Here is a 26,693-nt window from a genome sequence, read left to right on the forward strand (position 1 = left end):
TTTCTTTCTTTCTTTCTTTCTTTCTTTCTTTCTTTCTTTCTTTCTTTCTTTCTTTCTCTCTCTCTTTCTTTCTTTTCATTTCTCTCTCTCCCTCTTTCCCTCCCAATCCCCGTTCCTCTCTCCCTTCCTTCTTTCCTTTCTTCTTTCCAGTGTCTCTGTGTAATTCAGGCGAGCCTTGGCCTCAGGATCCTAGTGCCTCAGTCTCCTGAATGCTGGGACCTATAGATGTGTAATACTGCTACACTTGGCTCATTTTAACCTTTTATTATGCCAAATTAATTTTATTTGTAAGCAGAAACTTGACCTGGACATAATGCTCATTTAATTTTATATGAACTCATCTGAAGCTGTGACACATTAGGGTACTAAAATCTTTCAATGTTATTATAGAATAATTTAATGATGTAGTCTAGATGGCCATCTTCATGGGCACTGTCAATCAGAAAATCCGTAACTTAATAAAGCTATGTTTTAATATCAGGCACACTTAGCTTTAGATGCTTTACTTTTATGTCAGACCATACAGTGACCGTTCTAGGTTGAACCCGTCTTTACACATCTAAGATCATGTGGGCTATATCTAAATCTCCTTGCTCCAGTTTTGTGTTCTATCCATTGTAAGTAGTTACCAAGCGAAAATCTTCCAGTAATGTTTCCATGTTACTGTCATACAGCTTATAGTGGCTTTGATGGCATATGCCTTGTAGGATGCTTGAACAGCTAGCCCTTTCTTCCTTAACTTAACTTTGTCTACACTGATACAGACTGTGCTCCAGCCAGGAAAATCTTCTTGTCTCTTTCTTCGAGTTCATACATTTATTTTATTTGGAATTTTCTTCTCCATTTCTTTCTGGGTGCTCATGTGTTGATTTTTCCTTCAAAAAGTCATCTTGAAATTTAAATATTTCTAGGAAGGCTTTCTTTTTTTATATTTGCTCAAAATATTGTTTCAGCTATACTTAATTATTTTAAACTTTTATGAGATTAAACATCTCTTTCGTTTTTCCTACAGTGCCTTTTATTAACTTTAAGATAAGCCAATGCTGAAATTAAAACTTGGACAGTATTTGCTGTATATAGCATTCCTGAACCTGAAGTCACCTCTGTGTTACAGAGGGCAGGGCCATCTCCTTTGTGAAGATGGCTGATGATCACTTAGAGAATAACCAGAAGAGCAGGTAGAAACGACACCTCAGGCCTTCATTGTAGACTAGGTGTTTTGTGGACCATCTTTTTTTATCTTTTTTTTTTTTTTTTTTTTTGACTTTGCAGTGCTGTAGTTTATAATCCAGTATGTTTTTATTGTATTGTTAGGATTGTATGGGAGCCAAGATACAAGGCTTGTAACAAACACCTTGTGCTCTGGCCAACTTATTTCTCTTTTATGTTCCTTTTGGGTCAGTTGTGTTCAGTTGAAACAAATGACTTACAAGAGGTTGGGAAGGCCAGGTGGCTGGCAGGCCACAGATGCCGTCACATCCTTGATGAAGCTTGTTTTGCCCACACATGCTCAGGTTACTTTTTACTTTACAAATATGAATCCTAGATTATAAAGTAATTCATATGTTGTTATTTTCTATATATCCAATGTGGAAACCTCAAGAATCTGTTTCTTCCTCTGAGGTTTAGGTTGAGACCTGTCCTTTGTCTAGATTTACAGTATTTAAGGGCTGATAAAAGCATAAGACAGTGTGCCAGGTGTGGTCGCATAGGCCTTTAATCCAAGCACTTGGGAGGCAGAGGCAGGCAGATCTCTGAGTTTGAGGCCAGTCTGGTCTATAAAGTGAGTCCAGAACATCCAGGGCTGTTACACAAAGAAACCCTATCTTGAAAAACCAAAAGAAAAGGGGCTGGAGAGATGGCTCAGTGGTTAAGAGCACTGGCTGCTCTTCCAGAGGTCTCAAGTTCAATTTCCAGCAACCACATAATGGCTAACAGCCATCTGTAATATGATCCGATGCCCTCTTCTGGTGTGCATGAAAACAGTATACTCATATACATAAAACAAATAAATAAATCTTTTAAAAAAGCACATGAGACAGGAATTTAAAAATCTTTACTCTGTGGAGCCAGCTATGTATGAAATGTCATGCTGTGTTTTTTTTTTTTTTTTAAACCTCTCCTCTAAAATAAAACTTTAATTTAAAATGTTTTACTTTAATAAAGATTTTATTTTTTGGTCCTTCCTTCCTTGCTTGCTTCTTTCTCTCCCTCCCTCCCTCTTCCCTCTCTCTCTCCCTCTCTCTCTCCTTTCCACCTTTCTTCCTTTCTTTCTTTTGACAGGGTTTCTCTGTGTAACCCACTCTGTAGACCAGGCTGGCCTTGAACTCAAGAGATCTACCTGCCGCTGCCTCCCAAGTGCTAGGATTACAGGCGTGCACCACCACTGCCTGACCAGTAAAAAAGATCTTAAATATTGAAAGAACACCAAACCCATTGTGACTCTGTCAAAATGGTCTAAACAGTTGTACTTACTTGATATATTAGCAACATATCAAATGCCTTGGTAGAACCCCTTGCCCCCTGCCCAACTCCCCCCCCCCCCAAAAAAAAAAAAAACAAGTCCACAGAAAATAAATTAATGGTAAGAATTTAACCTTAAAATTGTAGAGGCTTGGTTTTAGTTGTGAAGGGAGCACTGTGAAAAGGAGCAAGGGAGAGAAGAGGAGGCGACAGCTTTATAGAAGTCAGGAAAAGCATGGAAACATAGATGAAAGGAAGGAAACCAATATAGGGAATATGGATGATGGAAAGGACAGTGTAGAGGAAGCAAACGAAAGATTAGGCAGCATCCCTGGCCTGGCCAGTGTTTGGTCTCTGCTTCCTTTGTTGTCCTGTTGTTCTTCTGCCCAGGCCCTGGCCCTCACACTCCATACCCAGTGGTATAGCTTTTTTATGTCATTAAATTCTCAGCACCCACTGTGTGTGTGTGTGTGTGTGTGTGTGTGTGTGAGAGAGAGAGAGAGAGAGAGAGAGAGAGAGAGAGAGAATATATGTACACAGATACAGTGATGTTAGAATTAGTATAGCCTAGGCTCTTTGAGTGTGTGAACAATGGTGTTACCATCTTTCTCTCCTGAGACTGGCAGAGAAATGGAAGTAGTTGTTTCAGATCAAGCCTTGGGAAACCCCAGCCATAAAAGGGATGATTTGAAACAGCGACTTGCCTGTTGTGGACGCAGTTCCCCACAGTTGTCCTTTTAATGTGAGTGTATAAACTGACACTTTCATATGACTGTGTGGTGATCAGAACATCCCTGGCACCTTCCTGTTCTGGCACTTTCTAAATCCTAAGATATACTCAGAGTGATGTCTTAATGCTGTTAGTGATCACTTAGCTGCTCATTTTATAGATATACAAACACAGGCTTAGGAGGGTCCAGTGGCATGTTCTGTATGGCCTCTGAGCATTTTGGTAAAGTTGAAATTAGAAACAAGGTCTCCTGAGTCCTGTCCAATTTTTTTTTTCTTTTAAACAATACATCATGAAATCTCGTTTTTATTTTATTTTTCTAAATTCCTAGGATTAGTTTTGGTTGGAAGCTGCAAGGAAACTGAGCTGCCCTGAGTTGTGTGTGCTTGGCACAGAAACCTAGAGAAGGAAACTGGTGTGTGTGTGTGTGAACAGTTTTGTAGCTCCTCCTGTCACTGAGTGTCGCTGAGCAAGGGGCCAGTTACCCCTGGACCTGGCTGACATCCCATTTTTGAGGCCCCAGAGTTATTTTTAGCCCCAGGGCCTTGGAAGCAGGTGTGGTCTGTGTTTGAAGGCCATGGCTGGAATGTGTTCAGGCCTTGTTGTGCTTGTCTACTTAGGAGCTGACAATGGTGACCTAAGCCTACTGCTTTACTTTGCCAGAGGAATTCGCACCTTTTTGGTGAGGAATGAAAAGTCATACTCTATTACATTTGTAGTACTATATTAACTAACAAAAATATCAGTATAAGTCTCTTTGTAATATAAGTATAAGGACTCTTTGTAATAAAAAGCATACCCCAACTGATGTGTTTTAAAATTCAGGTTTCTAGTCACAAGTCACCTTTTACTTTTTGGGGCAGCTGAGTTGTAGTTCAATGCTATAGATTGTGTGTTTAACATGCATAAGGTTCTATAACCAGTACACACACACACACGCACACCTTGGATAAACACACCTTAAAATAAACATTCTTTACAAATTCTTCTGTGAAGCAAGAGCTGGACTTTCACCCTTTGAGGGTTACATAAATTTTTATATATGGTATTAGTTCATCTACTCTGCCCACTCACCTCAACTTTTTTAAAAATCAGCCCTGCCAAGAAATGCAGCAAGACTGTGTGTGTGTGTGTGTGTGTGTGTGTGTGTGTGTGTGTGTATGTATGAAAGAGAGCGATCATTTGCTCTTTTTTTTTTTTTTTTAAAGGCAAGTTCATGTGTATCTCAGAATGGACTCAAACACCCTTTGCAGCCAAGGATGACTTTGCATGCCTGATTCTCCTGCCTCTACCTCCCAAGTGCTAGACTCAAAGGCTTGTGTCCCCATGCTGCATTTCAATGCTGGCTTCTAGAGCTATTGATACTCTCTAAGAAATTGAATTGTAACCTTTCTTTCACTAGACTGCTTCCAGATTATCCACCATTGCCCAGGCTTAGCATTTGTGGTGCCTGTCAGTGAGAGGCTATGCTTTCTCCATGTCTAATACTAGTTCAGATGATTTGCCTCAGGCGGTCAGTTTTGTTACTATCACTTGTCAATAGTTATGTCTTCAAGTTTGGAGTAAGAAAATGTGGACAAACATGCTAAGTTCCTGGCTGTTTTGGTGAGGGTCAGTTTTTGTTTTGATCTCGGAATTTCTGTCAGATTTTTTTGTTTTGTTTTGTTTTGTTTTTTAATTTCTGACAGTGTAGGGGATTGATCCAGGGCCTCGCTGCTGTTAAGCCACACCTTCAGCCTTCTTCTAGTTCAAAATCCTAGACAGTAGATTCAATCCCTCTAGACTATGACAGTCAAAGCCTAAGTTTTGTTGTTGTTGTTTGCTTGCTTCCTAGTCTAGTCCTCCCTTGCAGCAAGTCTAGTCCTCCCTGTAGATTTGTGCAGGTTCCTTTTATTAACATCTGTTTAGAGCTCTCCTGAAAGTCTTTTTATTTATTTATTTATTTATTTATTTATTCATTTATTCATCTATTCATCTATTTATTTATTTATTTATTTATTTATTTATTTAATTTAGTTTTGTTTTCCGAAACAGGGTTTCTCTGTTTAGCCTTGGCTGTTTTGCAACTCACCCTGTAGACCAGTCTGGCCTTGAACTCACAGAGATCCTCCTGCCTCTGCCTCCTGTGTGCTGGGATCAGAGGCAAGCACCACCATACCCAGCAAAGTCTTCTGTTTTGTAGCTTGCTTTATCAGTCTTTATTGGAGGGGGGAATTATGTCTAGACTGTAGTTTAGTAAACTTCTTGCCTGATTCAGTCCTTCCCATGACTTGCTGAGAATTTGAACTTGAGCTCTAGACCTGCAAACAAGGCTAAATCTTTTTCTTCAAGAATAGGAGTCTGAAGCACCCCATAGTCATAGGGATACTTTCCCTTCCTTGAGCATTTCTCTTTGTGAAGGAAATGCTTAAAATTCAAGTATGAGAGCAGAGCGGGAATCCCTGCCTTCTCACCTTCCAGACAATCATTTGAAATGTTTGTGGAGCCTCCTTCCTTACCTTGTCTGACTTGGGCCACCTGGGTGATTTCAGAGCAGCAATGCCCAGTAGCAGAGAACTGTTGTCCTTGGCATAAAGTAACCATGAGTAGAAGGAAAAAAGGAACATTTTATTCAGTTGGTCATATCCTCATTATAACTGACCTCAGAGCTACACGCATGTTATTGGGAAGTTTAAAAGAAAAATACTTAATCTAAGAAGATGGTTAGTAGAATCATTTAATAATAATCTGGGGAAAAAATCCTGGCAGGATTTGGTGGTACAGAGCTGTCATCTTAGTCACTGCAGAGGATGAGGCAGGAAGATTGCCTCATCTGCAGTTAAGGCTGCAGACAGAACACGTTTAAGGCTAGTGTAGGAAACTTTACAATATCCTCTCAAAATAAAAGTAAAACAATACAAAAAAATGAACAAAACAAACAAGCAAACAAACAAAAAACAGAATGGGCAAGATACACAGCTGAGTTGAAGATACTTGCCTAGTGTGTGTGAGGTCCTGGGTTAAATCCCTAGTCCTGGAGGGATGCAGGAAGTCTAGTTAGGTACATTGATGGCTACAGGTACTGAGGGAAGTTGACCCAAATGTCTCTTAATTACTTTAGGAGCAAAGAATTGGCATACAATGTAAACATGTTATACATACAATTTTAGATTTTTGAACCATTAAATATTTCTTAAAAATAGAAAGAAGGAAGTAAAAGCTTTAAAATTTGACTAAATACTAGGTTATAGGAATTTAGGCACTTTAGGCTTGTGTGATTCAGTCTAAGAATATTTATTCCATGGACTTGAGTAGAAATTTTGGGAAGAACCAGTGAGATGGCTCAGTAGAAGTGTTTGCTGTGCAACAAGCCTGGCAAACATGTGTGTCAATCTCCAGAGCTTCATGGAATGGTAGGAGAGAGCCAACTCTGACCACATGTTGATTGTGGCATACTTGTGGCCACATTCACATACACATAACACATGCCACATACAGAGAAACAGAGAAGGAGAACATTTAAAGGTAAAGTTAGTTGGCGGGTTTTGGAAACAATGAACTATTTGCTTGCCATCTTTGAATCCCACTTCATGCAAAAGAGTTTGAAAACAAAACCATCATAGATATACCTCTGATCTTAGAATATTGTCATTCTTGAGAATGAATAGTAATTTTAAAGTATTTTATTAATTAATTAATTATTTGAGGCAAGATCTTATGTAGCCCTGGTTGGCCTTGAATTAAGGATGGCCTCCTGCCTCCACTTCCCAAGTGCTAGAATTACTGGTGTGCAGTACTACATCTGGCTTATTGGGTGCTAGGGATTGAACTCAGGGCCTCATGTGTGATAAACAGGTAATCTATCCACAGAGATACATGCCTAGCCTGCAGGGTGGATACAGACTGTGGGTAACTAAAAATTTCTACTTATGAGATACCCAAGTGCCTGCCCCAGCCATGCTAACCTAGGGCAGTCAGAAGAAAAGGCCCCCAAGCACTTGCCACTGGTGCTACTACAAAGGACGAATGTGTGCTGGAGAGGTGGGAAAGATAGAGTATGTGGTAGAGAGACGGAAGAGAAAGCAAAGCCGAGGGGTTCATACACTGTGAGAAAAGTGGCACTGGAGACTGGATAGTGGTAAAGAAGGGGGTTTATGGGGATGCCATAGTGGGGACCTGGCCAGGGCTGCTGCCAAGGGCCATGTCTGAGGCCGTGGTCCTGCTGCAGCTGGGGTCTAAAGATCCTGCAGATGTCTGTGGTCCAGGCTGGCACTGGAGACCATGTGGCTATCTGAGGGCCATGACACTCTCGGGAGACATTCTTTTTTTTTTTTTAAATCTTTTATTTTTTTTTTATTAATTACACTTTATTCATTTTGTATCCCCCCATGAGCCCCTCCCTCCTCCCCTGCCGATCCCACCCTCCCTCCCCTTTCTGCATGCATGCCACTCCCCAAGTCCACTGATAGGGGAGGTCCTCCTCTCCTTCTTTCTGATTTTAGTCTATCAGTTCTCATCAAAAGTGGCTGCATTGTCCTCTACTGTGGCCTGGTAAGGCTGCTCCCCCCTCAGGGGGAAGTGATCAACGAGCAGGCCAATCAGATTATGTCAGAGGCAGTCCCTCTTCCCATTACTATGGAACCCACTTGGACACTGAACTGCCATGGGCTACACCTGTGCAGGGGTTCCAGGTCATCTCCACAAATAGTCCTTGGTTGGAGTATGAGTCTCTGGGAAGTTCCCTGTGTTCAAATTATCTTGTTCTGTTGCTCTGCTTGTGGAGTTCCCGTTCCCTCCAGCTCTTACTATTTCCCACTTCTTACATAAAATTCCATTCACTCTGCCCATCAGTTGGCCATCAGGCTCAGCATCTGCTTTGACAGTCTATACTGCAGAAGCTTTCAGAGGCCCTCTGTGGCAGGTTTCAAGGTTGTTTCCTGTTTTCTTCTGGCTTTCAGAGGCCCTCTGTAGCGGGTTCCGAGGTTGTTTCCTATTTTCGTTTTCTTCTGATGTACATCCTCTTTGCCTTTCAGGATGGGGATTGAAAATTTTAGTTAGGGTCCTCTCTTTTGCTTAGTTTGTTTAGATGTACAGCTTTTAGTGGGTTTATTCTATATTGTATGTTTATATGAGTGAGTATATACCGTGAGTGTCTTTTTGCTTCTGGGTCAACTCACTCAGGATGATCCTTTCCAGGTCCCACCATTTACCTGCAAATTTCATGATTTCCTTATTTTTCATTGCTGAGTAATGCTCCATTGTATAGATGTACCACAGTTTCTGCATCCATTCTTCAGTTGAGGGGCATCTGGGTTGTTTCCAGCTTCTGGCTATTACAAATAAAGCTGCTACAAACATGGTTGAACAAATGTCCTTGTTGTGTACTTGCGCCTCTTTTGATCTGAGTAGCCTGCACTGCCACCTGAGGCTGCTGCTGGGAGCCATGTCTGGGTTTGTGGTCCTATGGTAGCTGGAGTCAGTGTTGATGTCTTAAGCGGTGTTACCACCAAAGGCTATGCAGCTGTCCCTGGTCTGGACTGCTGCCTGAGGCACTGTGCTGAGCTGGCCTTGCCCCGCCCCCTGTCCACCATAGTCAGGAGAGCTAGTCCTGAAGTCAGGAGAGCTAGAGAGCTGTCCCTGCCCTTCACCAGCTGCAGCACTTGGGAGAGTGGGGCCTGCACCTCATCTGGGCTGCACAGTAGAGCTGCTGCTGGTGGCAAATGTGTGGGTAAGCTGGCCCTGAAGACAGAAGAACAGAAGAGCTGTCTCTGCGCCTTGCTGGCTGCAGCATTGGGTGAGGTAGCCAGGGCAGTTCTGGAGAGCTCACCCTGGTGGTATAGGTGCAGGAGAGAGCAGGTGGGCTACCAACTCAGCTACCTCCCAGGTCTAGATTCAGGGCTTTGAGTTGGCCTACCTCAACATCTACCCCATCTATAATCTGCTGGAGCACATGAAAAGTGCTGTTCCTGCGGATCTAAAGCTGCAGGACCTCCATGACAGAGGACAACAACAGGATAGCCAAGAGGACTCCTGGTAAGGATCCAGTATTGATACCGTAACAGAAGACAGAGGCCTCGAACCAGACCAAAGACTCATTGTAGTGAACTTTTGCAATTAAGATATGTGGACAAAAGAATATACTGGGGACTGGAGAGATGGCTCAGAGGTTAAGAGCTTTGGCTGCTCTTCCAGAGGTCATGAATTTAATTCCCAGAAACCACATGGTGGCTCACAACCATCTATAGTGAGATCTGTATACATAGTAAATAAATCTAAAAAAAAAATAAAAAAAAATATATATATGTATATATACATATATACTGTGTGACACACTACAGCTTCCACAACAAGATTTATTATTTTTAACTCTTATTTTCTTTTCGGAGGGAGGTTGCAAGGGGGGGAGGGTGGACGCAAAGGGATGGGGAGATGAATGGGATTGGAGTACATGGTATGAAATTCACAAAGAATCAATAAAATGTTTGAAAAATTGTACTTATGAAGAAATGAGGTAACAGTCATTGGTACCTCACTGTCCACTACCCTTTACAGAGTTCTGCCACAATAATCCAGTTAGGACTACAAAAAAATCAGAGTTTGGTATAAAGGGACAAGACTCAAGCTGGCTTCAGCACAGTACTGAATGTGTACACATTTTCCTTACTCTCATCCCTTTGCTTAAGATACAGACCATATTAGAGTGACTACGTAGAGAGAGATCCTTTCTTGGTCAGGACAAGAGTATTTCTGTATTGTAGCAGTCGACTCAGGCCTTTTCATACTTGGTAGAACTGTGCTGAAGTGAAGCAGATGAGAGTTTTCTAATTCATTCTGTGGATGTTTGCTGTCTTCTGCCTTCTTTTGTCTCTTGATCTCCTAACCCAGATCACTGCTTTGTCTCTTTCTGATTTTATCATTGAGAAGAGCCAACCACACTCAGAGACTCAGTGCTATTGTTGGAATCAGCTTGCTCTTGTTCTCAGATTTCTGCTTTCTGTGCCATCTGGGCACCCTCGTGGACAAGTCGCATCATTCTTCCCCAGTCCAATTCTATTACGGAGCAGGCACTGAGAGAAAAATGGGGAACCCAGTAGCAGAAGCCTGTTCAGAAGTCAGACACCCTTAGCAGCACCTTACATGCCAGGATCTGTGTCACTGTGCAGTCAGGGCTTTATTCAGTGCTGTGGACATGCTGGGTACTTGGCCAGAGTTTGTTGATTGCCGAGACATACCTCCTCTAGATTCTTCAGTTGACATAAAAGTATATTGAAGATGAACACAGTGTAATGAAACTTGGTGCTTAGAAGACAATAGGAGTTTGTAAAATATGGTTTCTTGGGTGCCTCTCTATCAGGCTCTGTGAGAAAGGTGGTAGGTGGCCTGTATAGGAGAGTGGATTACTACTTTTTATCTACTCGATGGTGTCTTTTTCAAAAGACAATATTTTATGTGCATCAATGTTTTGTCTGCATATATGTGTACCATGTATGTGCCTGGTGCCTACGAAGGTGCCAGAAGAAGGCATTGGATTTCCTGGGGTTGGAGTTAAAGATTGTAAGCCACCGTGTGGGTGCTGGAAATTGAACCTTGGTCCTCTGAGAGCCACTAGAGATCTTGACTGTTGAGCCATATCTTTAGGCCCTGTGATGTTTTTTTGATTCTAGATACAAGTGAGTTTTGTTCAATACTGCCTCCCTGACCTGAGACAGAGTCTAACTTCATAGCCCAGGCTGACCTGGAATTCAAAATTCCTTCTTTTTCAGCTCTGTGGGTCCTGGCATTAAAGGCAGGCACTGTCACGGCCTGCCTTCACTAGTGTAGCCATCCCAAGTGCAGTCTCCTCTCTCTGTTTGATCCATGGTCACTTTCATTTATGGATTTTTGATAAGTCAGACAGGTCCTCAGAACAAATATTTGTGGAGAGAGAGAGTCACTGCTGCATCTGTACTTTGTAGGAGAATGTACATAACCAGTAAATTCCAGGCCCCTGTCTTGAAATTTAAGTTTAAAATCAGAGAATATGACCCTGAGACGATTTTACCATCTTGTTCTGAAATCAGACAATCAAATACTTACTTATAAGCATAAATTGTTGGTACAAGAATTTTTTATACTTATAAGCATAAATTGTTGGTACAATAATGTTTTTTATTATGAAGTTTATTTGAACATCTTATCTACAGAGTGGAAGTAAAAAAATTAATACAAATCATTTCCACCAAATGTTTATCCTCTAGAAGTTGAATGGCAACAGCAAATGTCTGATTTTAGACAGAGACTATTTCATGTAAGAAAAGTGGACCAGAATAGATACAGATCTAAGAATGTTGAAGACTGGATCAGGCCCAAATTATGGACACTAAACTCCAATTTAGTGTTACTCAGGAAATGGTTCCTTAGAGGAGTTTGGTGAGATCAGGGAGTTGTTTTTAGGGCTATGCATGCTGTCTTCAAGTCCCATTTTAAAGGATGAAACTTCCTTTTTATTGATTTATTATTTATTACAATTTATTCACTTTGTATCCCAGCTGTAGCCCCTCCCTCATCTCCTCCTCAGTCCCACCCTCCTTCCCTCTTCTCCCCCTATACCCCTCCCCTAGTCCACTGATAGTAGAGGTCCTTCTCCCCTGCTGTCTGACTCTAGCCTATTAGGTCTCATCAGGACTGGCTGCATTATCTTCCTCTATAGCCTGGCAAGGCTGCCCCCTCCCAGGGGGAGGTGATCAAAGAGCTGGCCACTGAGTCCATGTCAGAGACAGCTCATGCTCCCTTACTAGGGAACCCACACGGAGGCTGAGCTGTCTATGGGCTACATCTGAGCAGGGACTCTACGTTCTCTCCATGCATGGTCCTTGGTTGGCGCATCAGTCTCTGCAGGGGCCTCTGAACCCAGATTTTTTGGGTCTCCTTGTGGAGCTTCTGTTCCCTCCAGGTCTTTCTATCTCCCCCTTCTTTCATAACTTTCTAAGGCTCGGAGTCAATGATTCTTTTGAGAATGTGGCACAAAAAATGAAAGGGAAATCTATGACAGGTCAAAGAAGTTGAGGTGGAGAGCTGGGCTTGGGAAGGAGACAGACCAGGTCATGGCTGTGAAACCACCTGCTGTAGAGCTAGGTACATCACAGGCCTTCTGTAGTCCTGTTGACAAGCCCATCAGCTGTTATCTCTTTTCTCCTTAAAAGGTAAATGAAATCTGCTTTTTTGTCCCCTTTCAAAGGGCTGCTGTTTTCACCTGCCCACTCATCACAAGAGTTCTTATGCCAGAAGATCTTTTTTCTTCTAATAAGTCAACCTGATTCTTTGCTATTGTTCTGTGTATTGTTTTCAAGGAATAAATAAATGAAATGGAAGAAAACCATTTGGAATATTAATACTTTGAACTGCTTTGTAATTTCATAAAAGTCATTTAATTTGAGATCTTAAGTGACTATAATTATGAATGTTATGTTTTGGATTTTTGAAGTTTTTCTATTTTAAGGCAAAAACTGAATTAATACCGTATAACTCCTTTTTAATGAAGCCATGTCTACTTAATCTTTTTTGTTTGTTCAAATGAAACAGTGCATTAAATATGGAATTAGATTAATGAAGTAAATATTGTGAATCATACACTGTCTAATCTGGTACTCATTCTTATTTTTCTGACCTCATGTTTTGTTTTCTGTCTTTCTTTCTCCCCTCATATAGGTTGTCAGTCCAGTGTAAAGCTGTTGGAGTGAGGGAGCAAAGGTAAAGGATGATGTAATGCCCTGGCTGCCCCACAGCATCTTTTGTTGTGGAATTGTTATTCCCATCATCTCTCTATGAATCAAATGTGAGGGGCTGCTTTGTGGAAGGAGTCCTTTGCAAGATCACATCAACAGGAAGGAGAAAGAGACATTCAGTTGGAGGGCTCTTGCTGAAATGGGTTTAACTCTCCTTTTGCCAGTCACCACTAGCCTGACCTCACACATTTTTAGTACAATGGAGTGGCTGAGCCTTTGAGCACACCACCATTACATCATTGTGGCAAATTAAAGAAAGAGGTGGGAAAAGAGGACTTATTGTTGTCATGGCCCATGAGATGATTGGAACTCAAATTGTTACTGAGAGGTTGGTGGCTCTGCTGGAAAGTGGAACGGAAAAAGTGCTGCTAATTGATAGCCGGCCATTTGTGGAATACAATACATCCCACATTTTGGAAGCCATTAATATCAACTGCTCCAAACTGATGAAGCGAAGGTTGCAACAGGACAAAGTATTAATTACAGAACTTATCCAACATTCTGCAAAACATAAGGTAAATTCTTTCTTTTATGACTTTTTAGAGTGGGCATACTAATTGAGGAAATATTTTAATTGAAGCTTTATTTTTAAGTGTAGAAAGTAATTTGAGGAAATTTTGGTTGTTTTTTTAGATTTGGTAATCTTGCAATACCCCTATCTCAAAAATGCAAGGGGAAGAAGAGAGAATATTTTTACTGTACAGGATAGATAATTTATTGTAACTTGGACATATGCTGTGTTTATTGATGTATTAATGTCTTGATGAAATTTTTTTTTATCAGTTTAAACATTTTATATTATCTCCAAAGACACTGAAAGTCATTCTTTTTATATTCTTTGAAAGTAAGAGATACAAGTGAATGTATAAAATTATTTAAAAATAAAAAATATTTTAAAAAGAAAGTAAGAACTAATTATTAGAAGTAGAAGTAACATTAAATGTGGTAATATTGGTTAAGATATGTTCAGAAAAAAATTATTACTGGGATAATGAATTATATGTTGGGGAAAGCTGTTTCTTCCTCTCTTTCCCTTTGTTTTTCTGAGACAGGGTCTCATATGACTGAGGCTGTTCTCAAAGTTGCTAAGAATGGCCTTGATCTCCTGATAAGTACATCTTTTAGTAAGTTGCTGGGTTTTTTTTTTGTGACATAGCAGTGTGTGTGTGTGTGTGTGTGTGTGTGTGTGTGTGTGTGTGTGTGTGGAAGCTAAAAGAAAACCTTGGATATTATCCTCAGAAATAGAATCTACCTCTTTTTGAGGTCTCCTTCTAGCTTAGAACTCAGCAATTAGGCTAGACTGGCAAGCAGTGAACCCCAAGGGATCCACTCTTCTTCCCTTCCCCTCTCGTTCTCTCTCTGTTTCTCTCTCTCTCTCTCTCTCTCTCTCTCTCTCTCAAACACACACACACACACACACCACACACACGAGACCCTATGCCCGACATTTTTGTATGGCTGCTAAGGACTGATCTCAGGTCTTCATGCTAAGATATCTCCTGCAGGAATTAGTTTAACAAATGTTTCTTTAGGTGAAAGATTGTTTGTTTTATTTTTATTTTGCAAATTAATCATTTGTGAACTTTACCCTTTTATATTATCAAGTTTTCAGCACACCATAAAAGTAGCATCAATTTTGCCTTTGAAAAGTAGCATACAAGCACGTAACCAGTTCTGTGCTAATTTTATCCAGTAAATTGATTGAATCTTATTATTATTCAAGTTATTAATAGAAAATAAGCCATTAACTATTTCAAAATCAGTAAAATGTGAGCTCCTACAGAGCCAATGCTTATTAGATTATTTTTCTCAAATCATCCCCAACTCTCTAATCCCCTTTTGAGACAGGGTCACAGTAGCCCAGACTGGCTTTGAATTTGTGTTAGGTAAGCATGACCTTGAACTCCTGATTCTTCTCCGTCCACCTTCCAAGTGCTGGGATAGCAGGTGTGCATTGACATGCCAGCTTCACACCTTCCTTTTTAACAAGCTTCACATTTGCATTTTAGGTTGACATTGATTGCAATCAGAAGGTGGTAGTTTATGATCAGAGTTCCCAAGATGTTGCTTCTCTGTCGTCAGACTGCTTTCTCACTGTACTTCTGGGTAAACTGGAGAAGAGCTTCAACTCTGTTCACCTGCTTGCAGGTGAGTCTGGGATACAGTGGAAAGGATACAGTCTGTTATTTCACTGTATATAAGCAGTATCACAACTGGTATATAAAGCGACTTACAGCTTTTGATTGATGTAACAGTTCCATTGATCTTGAATACTGTTATTCTTCCACATTAAATTAGTTACTGGTGTTTTGCTTTGCTTTTTGTTTGTTTGATTTTGAGGCAGGGTCTCACTATGTAGCCCTGGCTGGCCTCCAGTTTGAGTCCTTTTACCTCAGCTCCCCTAGTACTGGAATTATAGGTATGAACCATCATGCTTAGCTTGGTCAGTGAATTATTTTATTTTTATTTTTATATTAATTACATTTATTCATTTGGTATTCCAGCTGTAGCCCTTCCCTCATTCCCTCCCAATTCCACCCTACCTCCCTCATCTCCTCCCAAGCCCCTCTCCAAGTCCACTGATAGGGGAGGTCCTCCTCCCCTTCCATCTAACCCTAGCCTATCAGATCTCATCAGAACTGGCTGCATTGTCCTCTGTGGCCTGGCAAGGCTGCTCCCCCTTCAGGGGGAGGTGATCAAGGAGCCAGCCACTGAGTTCATGTTAGAGACAGTCCCTGTCCCCCTTACTAGGGAACCAACTTGGACATTGAGCTTCCAGGGGCTACATCTGAGCAGAGGTTCTAGGTTATATCCATGAATGGTCCTTGGTTGGAGTATCAGTCTCAGAAAAGACCCCTGTGCCCAGATTTTTTGGTACTGTTGCTCTCCTTGTGGTGCTCCTGTCCCCTCCATGTCTTCCTATCTCCCCCTTCTTTCATAAGATTCCCTGCACTCTTAACCAGAGTTTGGTTATGAGTCTCAGCATCTGCTTTGAAACACTGCTGGGTAGAATCTTTTAATACATGCTAGAGAGTATGTGGAGAAAGGGGAACTCTCCTCCATTGCTGGTGGGAATGTAAAGTTGTACAACCACTTTGAAAATCAATCCGGCATTTTCTCAGATAATTAGGAATAGCACTACCTCAAGATCCAGCTATACCATTCCTAGGCACATATCCAAAATATGCTCAAGTACATAAAAAGGACATTTGTTCATCCATGTTCATAGCATCATTATTCATAATAGCCAGAACCTGGAAACAACCCAGATGTCCCTCAACTGAGGAATGGATACAGAAATTGTGGTACATTTACACAATGGAAGACTACTCAGCAATTAAAAATAAGGAAATCATGAAATTTGCAGGCAAATGGTGGCATCTAGAAAAGATCATCCTAAGTGAGGTATCCCAGGAGCAGAAAGACACACACGGTATATATTCACTTATAAGTGGATATTAGACATATAATATAGGATAAACATACTAAAATCTGTACACCTAAAGAAGCTAAGGAAGCAGGAGGACCCTGGGTAAGATGATCAATCCTCACTCAGAAAGACAAATGGGATGGACATTGGAAGAAGGAGAAAACAGGACAGGTCAGTGAATTATGATCTGGCTAAGAAGCCTCTTTGTGTTTTATTAGCCGGAAATGTCCCATATAGCCACTTGCTTTTGTCTAATGATTTTGCTGTGTACCTGCTGTGTAAGAACACTGAGTGATCCACATCTCAGCTTAGTTCTTACCGTTTGGCCAGAGCCAGACCAGCGTTACCGTTGTTAGGCTCTTACTGAAAACACTTGAAGGAGACTGCAGATATAAGCTCACTTTCCTGGGCATATTAATAATGAAATAAGGAGCAAATTGTGCAGATTGTTTCTTCTAATTGTTAGGTAGACTATTTTAAAACTTATTTACATGTATATTTTTGTGTGTGATTTTTTTTTTTTTAATGCTTAGAAAAAACTCTCAATATATAAATGCTAAGCATAGTATTAACTGAATTATACTCCTAGTCCCTGTCTTTAAAAGGGTTTATGTGTCAGGATATTCCACCTTAGTTGTTTTAAACATTTTTCTGGTAGGGAGCTCTGACTTGACAGTATGGTCAACAGACAGCCGTTCTGTTGTTTGTTCACAGTGAGTTTCTAGTGTAGATGTCTTACAAGTCCTTTATTCCCTTTGCTGAAGGGCTTTCCTTTGTTTTGTAAGAAGGTTCTTAAAAATCATGTGTGGCTTTGGGAGAGGCAGTCACTGGGCTACAAGGAAGAATAGGGTTCAGTATAACCAGCTGGACTGACCTTATGACACACTGAGTCAGAATCCCTCATTCCTCTTTTATACAAGAGATGTGTCCTAGCTGTGTGCAGTGCTGAGTTAATGGAAGAGTTATCAGGTAAGGTGGGTTTAGAAGACACTGAAGGCAGAACAGGGGATGCAGATGTTCTGCTCTGTGCTGGATCCAGCACTTATTCCTGCTGCTTGCCCCACACAACTCAAGCTTGGAAGGAAGGGAGAGATGGGCTGTAAGAGCCACTTTCAGTGTTTGATAATGCGTTAAACCCTAACTATTGAGAAAAGGAAGAAAAGCAAGACTGGAGGAGTAAAAAAAGAGTGTGTGCTCTGGAGGAGTCCAGATCCTCTGTTGACATGGTGTAAGACTACACTGCTACCCTCGGTCCCTAACATTTTTGTTGACACATTCCTTGAAGCTGAGAAATACAGGGGCCATGTTTATCCCTGCTGCTTAGGTCTGAATGTCTTTAGAAAAGTCTTTAAACTAGAATCAAGTTTGTTTGTTTTTCTTTTCCAGCTATCAAAAAATAGATATTCAACTTACTCGGAGAATATTTTTTGTGTGAATAGATAGTAAATGTGAAATATGGTTCAGCAGTCTTTTTGAAAACTATCATTATTATGAACTAGAAGACAAAATAATCAGTTGCTAACATTGACTTATGATCAACTATTTTGGTTTAATCATAAAGAAACTTTAAAAAGCAAATTTGTTTCTTGGCTTTGCTTACCCACTGTTGATCACTTTATCATCTTAGTCTTTCTGCCGTTGTCCTTATCAAAGAGTGCTAGATTTATTTCACAGAATAAATAAATATAGGAGAAAAAAAAACACCTTTTAGTTCAGGCTTTCATTTTTTTTAACATAGAAAATATGCAGAAATGGATTAATTTGATAGTAAGTAGTTTAAAAGATAACATATATATAAACAGTATTATTATTATCTTTTCTTATCCTGTTTTTGTTGCTGCTGTTGTTGTTAGAAAGGGTCTTGACACCTATCTCATAATCTTCCTGTCTCTGCTCCTGCCTGTTATCATACACTACCAACATGTGCTAGCACGGCATTCGTTCTTAGTCATCTTTCTCAGCCTTCTGAGTATTGGAGTTATGGGTAGGAGCAGCCATGTCTGGCTCTTTTTCCCCACTGATAAAAGCAGAAGGGCAGCTTTGGGTGTAGTATAGTGGTAGGGTATGTGTTTAGCATGTATTATCCTGGGTTTAATCTAATCATCCCATGCTTCTGGAAGGAAGGGTAGAAGGAAGGAGAGGATAGGCCCACATACTCATAGTCTTTCTTTTTGTTTTCTGTGATTATAGAAACCAAGCACGAGTAAAGTGCTGTGTCACTCAGCTATAGCCCTAGCTCATTTCTGTCCTGCAATGAGGGACAGGGTAACTGTACAGCAGATAAAGTGCATAGATGAGCCATGGACTCCAGCTCTTTCACATACAGATAGTGGTTCAGGACTTTTCCAAGTTCTCACTATATGCCTATGGCTCATACCTACAGGTATTTCTAGAATTTTCTTAAGCCTAGATTGGAAGTTATTTTTCTTTTCCTTTCTGTATTTTGTGTGTGTGTGTGTGTGTGTGTGTGTGTGTGTGTGTGTGTGACAGCCTTTCTATGTAGTTCTGGTAGTCTTGGACTATATAAACAGGGTTGGCCTCAGACTCATAGAGATGTTCCTGCCCCAGCCTCTCAAATGCCAAATCCTGCCTGGTCTAGGATGCTTTTTCTTACTTTGAAAAAAATGTATTTATTTTATTTTGCATGCATTGGTGTTTAGCCTCCATGTATGTCTGTAGGAAGGTATCCAGATCCTCTAGAACTGGAGTTACAGATAGCTGTGATCTGCTCTCTTAGAGTTTTATTGCCATGAAGAGACACTATGACCAGTGCAACTCTTACAAAGGAAAACATTTAATTGAGGATGGATTATAATTTTAGCAGTTTAGTCTATTATCCTCATGGTGGGAAGCATGGCAACATGCAGGCAGACATGATACTGAAGAGGTAGCTGAGAGTACTATGTTGGGATCTGCAGACAGCAGGAAGAGAGAGAGACACACTGGCTCTGCTTGAGCTTCTGAAACCTCAAACCCCACCCCCTGGTGACATACCTCCTCCAGCTAAGCCATACCTACTCCAACAAGGCTACACCTCCTAAAAGTGCTTACTCCCTAAGGGCTTATGGGTGCCATTTTTATGTAAACCACCACATTTGCCATGTAGGTGCTAGGAATTGAACCAGAGTCATTTAGAAGAACAGCCAGTACTCTTAACCACTGAGCCATCTCTCTAACCTAGGGTACTTCTACTTAAAGACCTTTTTGTTTGTTTGTTTGTTTTGTTTTTTTGAGACAAGATTTCTCTGTGTAGCCTTGGCTGTCTTGTAACTCACTCTGCAGACCAAGTTGGCCTTGAACTCAGAGATCTACCTGCCTCTGCCTTGCTCTTAAAGACCTTTTCTAGTAACTCTCAGCCTTTTAGAGATTTAGAGTCATGAACTTCACAATGTATTAAATTATTTTAGCCAGATGGGTCATCAAATAAAAGTATACCTGCTTAATCCTACATATATTTGAGTAATTAAATACTATTATTAAGTATTTTGTGAGATACAGTCTTAGGTACATTGCTAAGAGCGTTTATAAACATTAAGTCTCTAAACACAGCTAAGATCTTAAATTACTGTTTGCTGTGATTAAAAGGCAAATACTTTTTTTGGAGAATGTTTTGTGTAGTATAGATTGAAGTGAACAGATGTATTTTGAGTCTTTATGTATTTAAAGGGTCTAGAGTGATTTAATAGCTCTGTTAATAACAATTAAGTTTCTGCTTAACAGAATTATTACTGTTTCCCAAGGAAAGCATAATAGAACTCAGTTTTTCTGGTTACAGATTTGCTGTCTGTGCTGTTTTTTTTAAACTTTTTATTTATTCTTTGTGAATTTCACATCATGTACCCTAGTCCTGCTCATCTCCCTACCCCCTCATATCTGCTTTTTTCCCTTTTAACCTTCCCCCGAAATAAAAACACACAAATAAACAATAACAATGACAACAACAAAGCAAAGCATAGAAAACATCTCATTGTGGAAACTGTAGTGTATCCACAGAATATCCCTCTGTCCACACATCTTCCCTTGCAGATGTTCATTGCAATGAGTCATTGATCTGAATCAAGATCTCTGGCTTTTGTGATACCATCAATATTGGATTCTCATCTGGACTCCTCCTAGTTGCTGTCCCGTCTCATGGAGATCCTGAAGCTTTGGAACAGCAGGACTGGCCCTTCCATGCATCCCAACCATTCACATATAAATTTTGGAGTAGCCATCTCAGAGCCCTGGATCTGGGCCTGGGTGGTAGTAGAATTGGTTAGCCCACCAACTCTTTCTTATGTGCTCCACCAGGGTGAGTGCTCCAGCTTGTTCCAGCTAGACTACCCAATGCTGCCATCAGCAGGAGCTCCCTGCTTTCATGTCCTGAGGGCTGGCTCACCTGCACCCATGCTTCCAGAACCCCATTATGCTGCCCAGTCAAGGTCAAAGGTCCCACTCTCCCAAGTGATGCAGCCTGTGAGGGACGGAGCCAGCACTCCTACTCCCACACCCTCAGTGCTGGCTCACTGGTGTCTTCTTTGCCATCAGGTCCAGCTCCACTGTGTTGCCCATGCTGGGTGCAGAGCTGCTCTCCTGAGTGCTATAGCCAGTGAAGGGACAGAGCCACCCCTCCTGCTCTCATGATCCCAGGGTCAGCTCTCTCAGCTGCTGCAGGTGGTGAGGGGCATGGTAGCAGTGGGGCATCATTTCACACCCATGCCACCTTAAGGTAGATGAGTGGGGGGTCAGCTCTCCCTCGCTCTCACCCTCAGGGCTGACTCACTGGCATCCTCTCAACCAGGGATAGCACTACTGTTCTGCCCAGGAGAGGTGCACTAGCTCTACCTAGTGCTGCCATTGGGAAAGATGGGGCAGCTCTCCAGAGTACTACATCCAGTGAGGGGCAGGGCCACTTCTCCACAGCCCCTGGACATACAGGTGTTCCCTGGCAGCTGCCCTAACCAGGGACGTCCCTATGTCTCTAGTGGTAATCTGAGCCACGGACATTGACACAGACCCCTGACGCTAAGTAGCCATAGACTCAGACTCAAGACATGGTCCTCAGTGGCAACTTGGGTTGAGACCTAACCATGGCCCCAAGTGTCAGGGCCGACCATTCACAGCAGGCTATACCTCTCCACCCTTGAGTCTCCAGTTCCATCTTTCTTCAAATGCTCCAGCTGCTCTACTTCTCTTTTTCTCCTATCTGACCACCATGGTGGCTCCAGCCGCAGGCTGGCCCTGAGACTGGCAGGCCCCAAGGTAACCTCCTCCATCCATGCTCTGCAGTGTGTGAGCAATCAGGTTTTTATGGCCTGCCTGTGCCGTGTACTGGAGGGCAGATCTGTGGGTGACGTGGGGGTCTGCAGGCCTCTGTCTTCCTCCTTCCGCGCTGCACTGCCTGGATTTGATTTTATTGGATTTTGAGTCCTAGGCATAAGACAGCTTTGGCCACCAAGTCAGGCCTCAAGCTAGGATGAATAAAGGTCGGCCATCTGCTCCGCTCCTGACTGGTATAAGAACAACTGTGAACAAGGTGTCTGTGTTGCGAGGGGACAGTCTGTGCTGTAGTTATCAATTCTACTGCCTAGTTTGATGCTGCTTCTCCTTTGAAAATAAAAACATTTTCAGTCATTCCATACCAAAACTTGTATATCTGATAAGAGATTAAAATAAGTACATTTCAGTAAAAGAATTCCAGTTATTCAGAATTGGTTACAATTTGTTTAAAAAAAAAAAAAAAAGGCAACAAAACCCCAAACTGAAAGTGACTGAGTTACGGAAAATAGGTGTTCACATTGTATACATATACAATGAAATTATTTAACCTTAGAAACCCAAGGGCTGAGGTTTACAGCTCAGTGGTAGAACATTTGTTTAACACAGATGAGGTTCCAGAGTCAATCTCCAAACTGGAAAAAAAAAAAAAAAAAAAAAAAAAAGCATGGTATTTCCTACAACATGAACCGGGAAGCATTGTGCTGAGTGAGGTGAGGCACAGAAGGCTAAGTGCTACATCCCCCTGCTCACATGTAAGACAGAGAACTGAAGGCAGACGTGGTGCTGTATGCTTGTAATCACACCGCTGGGGAAGTGCAGGCAGAAGCATCAGGCTACGCAGGACTCTGTTTCGAAAAACCAGAAGCAAATAAACAAGCCCCAAAGGAAAACAGTTGAAAGGGTAGAGGGAGTGATAGGACTGATGTTGGTCAAAAGGTACGAACCTTTTGAGTTGAATAGGTGTCTAGAGGATGCAACATGGTAAACAGTCAATAATATATATACTTGAAATCTGCTAAGAATACAGTGTGTTGTTATTACCATATCTGCAAAAATAGCTCATAAAGTATGGTAACATTTCAAAATGTCTATCAAACGATTGCTTATGAACATAAGTTTTACTTGCCAGTAATACTTCAAGAAAACTAGAAAAAAAAGAATCACTTTTGCCTACTTGTTGCCATGTATTTGCCCCATGTTCTCTGAGTCTTAGTTTTCGTTCAATTATTTAAATTAGATTGTCTTTCCTGCAGTTGTTACCTGCCAATGTGTTTGTCACTTCCTAGCTACCAGTGACTAAGACATGATGCCTGAGACTGTCTTTTCATAAAATAGGCTACAGAGCCAGCTAACGTCGTAACTCATTGCCTCATTCTGATATTTTCACAAGCCAAACAAAAGCACCTGGAAGACAAAGTGACATTAGTCCTTTCTTATCCCACTTGTGTCATTACGCTCTGGAGAGATGCCAGATCTTGGCATATTTGGTTTTTTCCCCTGTGGGCCTTCGAAATTTGATGGGCACATTTGTGGTTATGCTGTGGATTGGTCTCTAGGGAAGGGGCCACTGGGAGAGCAAAGGCTTGTTCCTGCCCGAAAGAGTTTCCCTGGTTCCCTTGCGGCCTCCCTTCTCTGAGAAGGAGATGAGGGAATGGGGCCGGGGTGGGGGTGGGGGGACAAGGTTGGGACTGGGAGGAGAGAAAGGAGGGGCTGGGATCAGGCTGTACAGTGATTAAATAAATACATAAAAAGAAAAAAAGAGTCTCTGGTTAATTTGGGAAATATGTCTAAACAGAATGCAACAAAGGAAAGCACATGAGCATGTGTCATATGATACAGTGATAAGAGATGATTCCGTGTGCCGTCTGTGGAAATGGGAAGATTTACTTACAGCAATGGAATTTTAGTTGAACCTTGATAACAGAAACATTTGAGTGTGCAGGTTCCTTTGAATTCAGGGGAGAAGTTTGAAGTGAGAGTTCAATGGGGAAAGGCTCCTGCTATACACATGCATATGTGCGCGTTCGCGCACACACACACACACACACACACACACACACACGCATGCACGCACACATACACATGTGACCTGAATTCAATCTTCAAAACCCACATAAAAAAAGAATTAACCCCACAGAATTGTTCTGTCACCTCCATATATGTGCCATGACACACTCCTCTTTTGCAAATAATACATTAATTTTTTTTTTTTTAAAGCCAGGAGCTGGAAAGATAGCTCAGTTAGTACAGTGCCTGCCTAGTGTCCACAGAGCTCTGGACTTAGTCTCCAGCACTACATAAAGTGGGTGTGGTGACACACACCTGTGATTCCAGCATTCTGTAGGCTGACACAGAAAGATGATGAAGTCAAAGTCAGCTTGGGTTTCATAACTTAATGTTTAAAAACAATAAACAGCAATGAAAATGGAGGATTAATGAAGAGACTGGGGTGTCTTTTTTCTGTAAAGGGGAAGAAATGGGAATTGAGACAATTGATACTAAATTATATAAGCTTTTTAAGATTTTTTTTTTAGATGTGGGCATTGTGAACTGTCAAAGATTTGGCTATGACATCTGTCACCTCTCAATCACCAGGCCTTTTTTCTTCCATCTGTAAGAAGTCTTCATCTCCTGTTACCTTAGTCAAGCTAACACTCTCAACCTTCCAGAATGCTCTAGGAACCTCTAACTTGTCTCACATCCTCTGTCTTGCCACATTCCAGTCCATTATACACAGTTGGAGCCTAAGTTAGGTACATTTTATTTCCAGATTGTTACACTTTTCAGTTTGATATGTGTCAGTAATCTTAAGATAAATTATAGAACCCTAACTAAGCCTAACAGTGGCTGCCTTTGTCTGCCTCGCTGACTTTAGCAAAGCCACTTTTATCTCTCCACTTTCTTTCCTCTCCCCTCTTCCCTTCCCCATTCTCCCTATCTCTCTCTATGCTCTGCTCCCCTCTTCTATAGCACTCCTTCCTTCCTCCCACCTTCTCATCCTCTCTTTTCTTTTCCCCTCCCTCTTTTCATATCATCAATCTTTATCCCATTTCCTTTGAATCTGCAGCCTCATGGTCTCTGGACCTCCGAAGAAAACTTTTTCTTCTCTGCCTTGGAGTCCTTTCTCTGCCATTATCTAGGTGTCTCTTACATTCAATGTAATTTTATACCTTCTGCTGGTTACCAGGTTTTAGCTACCAACCACAATAAGTTAATATTGTATGATTATTTGGCTAAGATTTGTATCACTAAATTGTTGACTCCAGAAAGGGCCTCCTTTGCTTAACATTGTGTCCATATCACAGTACATGCTCCCTGGATGATTTGTTTGTTTGTTTGTTTGAGACCCAGTCTCTCTATGTAGCACTGGCTTTCCTGAACCCCTATGTACACCAGTCTGGCCTCAAACTCACAGAGATTTGCCTGCATTAGCCTCCCAAGTGTTGGGTTCAAAAGTGTACACCACTGTACTAGGCTCTTGAATGAATTTGTTGTTGTTGTTTTTAAATGTAAGTGTGTGTTTTCGTTTTTATTATTGCTTGGGTTATTGAATAGGGATCATTTTCTTCCTTTGCTGCTTTTTGAAGTCTCCTATGAAATTTTGAAGTTGTTCATCGAGAAGGACAAGGTTTTGTTGTTTTCACTACTGTAGATTGAACCTAGGGCCTAATGCATAGTAGGCAAATGCTCTGTCATTGAGCTATACTCCCAGCTATTACATTTTCCTTTTGAGACAAGGTCTCACTAAATTGCCTATGCTACCCTTGAACCTACAATTTTCCAGTCCTACTTTCTAAATAACTAGGATAACAGGCCTACTCCACCAGACCCAGCTAAAGACTATTACTAAGAATACAATACATAGATGGTCATGAGAGCTTGCCTGGGAGTAGATTAGGAAGTTTTGAGCTGTACATAGAAAGGTGCTAGAAATGACTTATATAGTGAGTGATTTGTGACTATGTACTAATTAAAGTAACCATTCTCTGGAATAAAAACTTAATATTTGCTTTTTCTCTTGATTCATAGTCGTATTTCATAGTACTTTGATGATCACTTAAGGCACTTCCCGCAGCCCTCATTCATCCTCCTCAGGATGTGATTGTAACCATTGTCCTAGAGGTGTCCTAAGGGATGACACAGAGATAGGGTGCCAGTCACACTTTCCTGGAGTCTCGAGCTACTGAGGGTAGCTGAGGAAACTGACTTGCTGAGTCTTTATAAAAGTTCCCTGGCAAGGAAGCTTGAGGATATTGTGTTGCTTTTGGCTGACCAAAGAGGCATTCACTAGATCTACCTTTTTTCCTTGGGTAGCAGATTATTTTCTTGTTCTGTGCATTCTCTCTAATGCTGAGAGTTTTGGGGACATTGTAGTCTACAAAATGCTCCCACCCATGCCAGTGTAACTTTTGTCTTTGAATGGAATCAGGAAATCCTTTTTGAATACTAAAAATATACAAGACTTGTGACCATCAACAGTTTTTCATTGTAACAAGGAAAGATTCAATAAACATTTATTGAATCCTAATTATATGTTAGGCACTAAGTGAAGTGATTATAACAGTGTTATTCACAATTAATTATAGCTTGAGCACTAAGGCACGTCAACACACACACACACACTCACAGTTACCAGGTCATTCATAAGTTCTGCTCAACCACCAGTGTGAATTTTATAGAAATCACTTTCTGTTTGTTTGATTGTGTTTTGTGGTTTTAAAGATAGGGTTGCACATGGCCCAGGCTGGCTCTGAACTTGTTATGAAGCCAAAGATAACCTTGGACTCCTGCTCCTTCTGCTCAGCTTCCCAAGCACTAGAATTCCAGAAAAGTGTCATCACACCAAGTATGAATTTTACAGAACTACTAAATCAGATGTCAGCAAGACAGCCCAGCAGGCTAAGGTACCTTCCACGCAAGCCTGGAAACCTGAATTTGAATATCTGTAAACCATGCAAGGTGGAAGGAAAACCAGCTCCACAGACTTCTCTGATCTTCTCCCCCAACCAAATCAATCAGAACTTCCTTCCTTCCTTCCTTCCTTCCTTCCTTCCTTCCTTCCTTCCTT

General features: G+C 41.3%; 1 protein-coding gene across 1 annotated transcript in view; it reads left to right on the forward strand.

Moving 5' to 3' along the window:
- Dusp16 (dual specificity phosphatase 16) overlaps window positions 1-26,693 on the forward strand; it is an 80,129-nt gene that overhangs the window by 18,784 nt on the left and 34,652 nt on the right. The window contains exons 2-3 of the mRNA XM_055610834.1: window positions 12,860-13,451; window positions 14,946-15,084. Coding sequence (XP_055466809.1) covers window positions 13,224-13,451; window positions 14,946-15,084 — 367 coding nt within the window. The 5' untranslated portion in view covers window positions 12,860-13,223. The remainder of the gene's footprint in view (window positions 1-12,859; window positions 13,452-14,945; window positions 15,085-26,693) is intronic.

This window comes from Psammomys obesus, unplaced genomic scaffold (genome assembly GCF_907164565.1).
Source record: "Psammomys obesus unplaced genomic scaffold, mPsaObe1.curated_primary_1811, whole genome shotgun sequence".
Classification (NCBI taxonomy): Eukaryota; Metazoa; Chordata; class Mammalia; order Rodentia; family Muridae; genus Psammomys; species Psammomys obesus.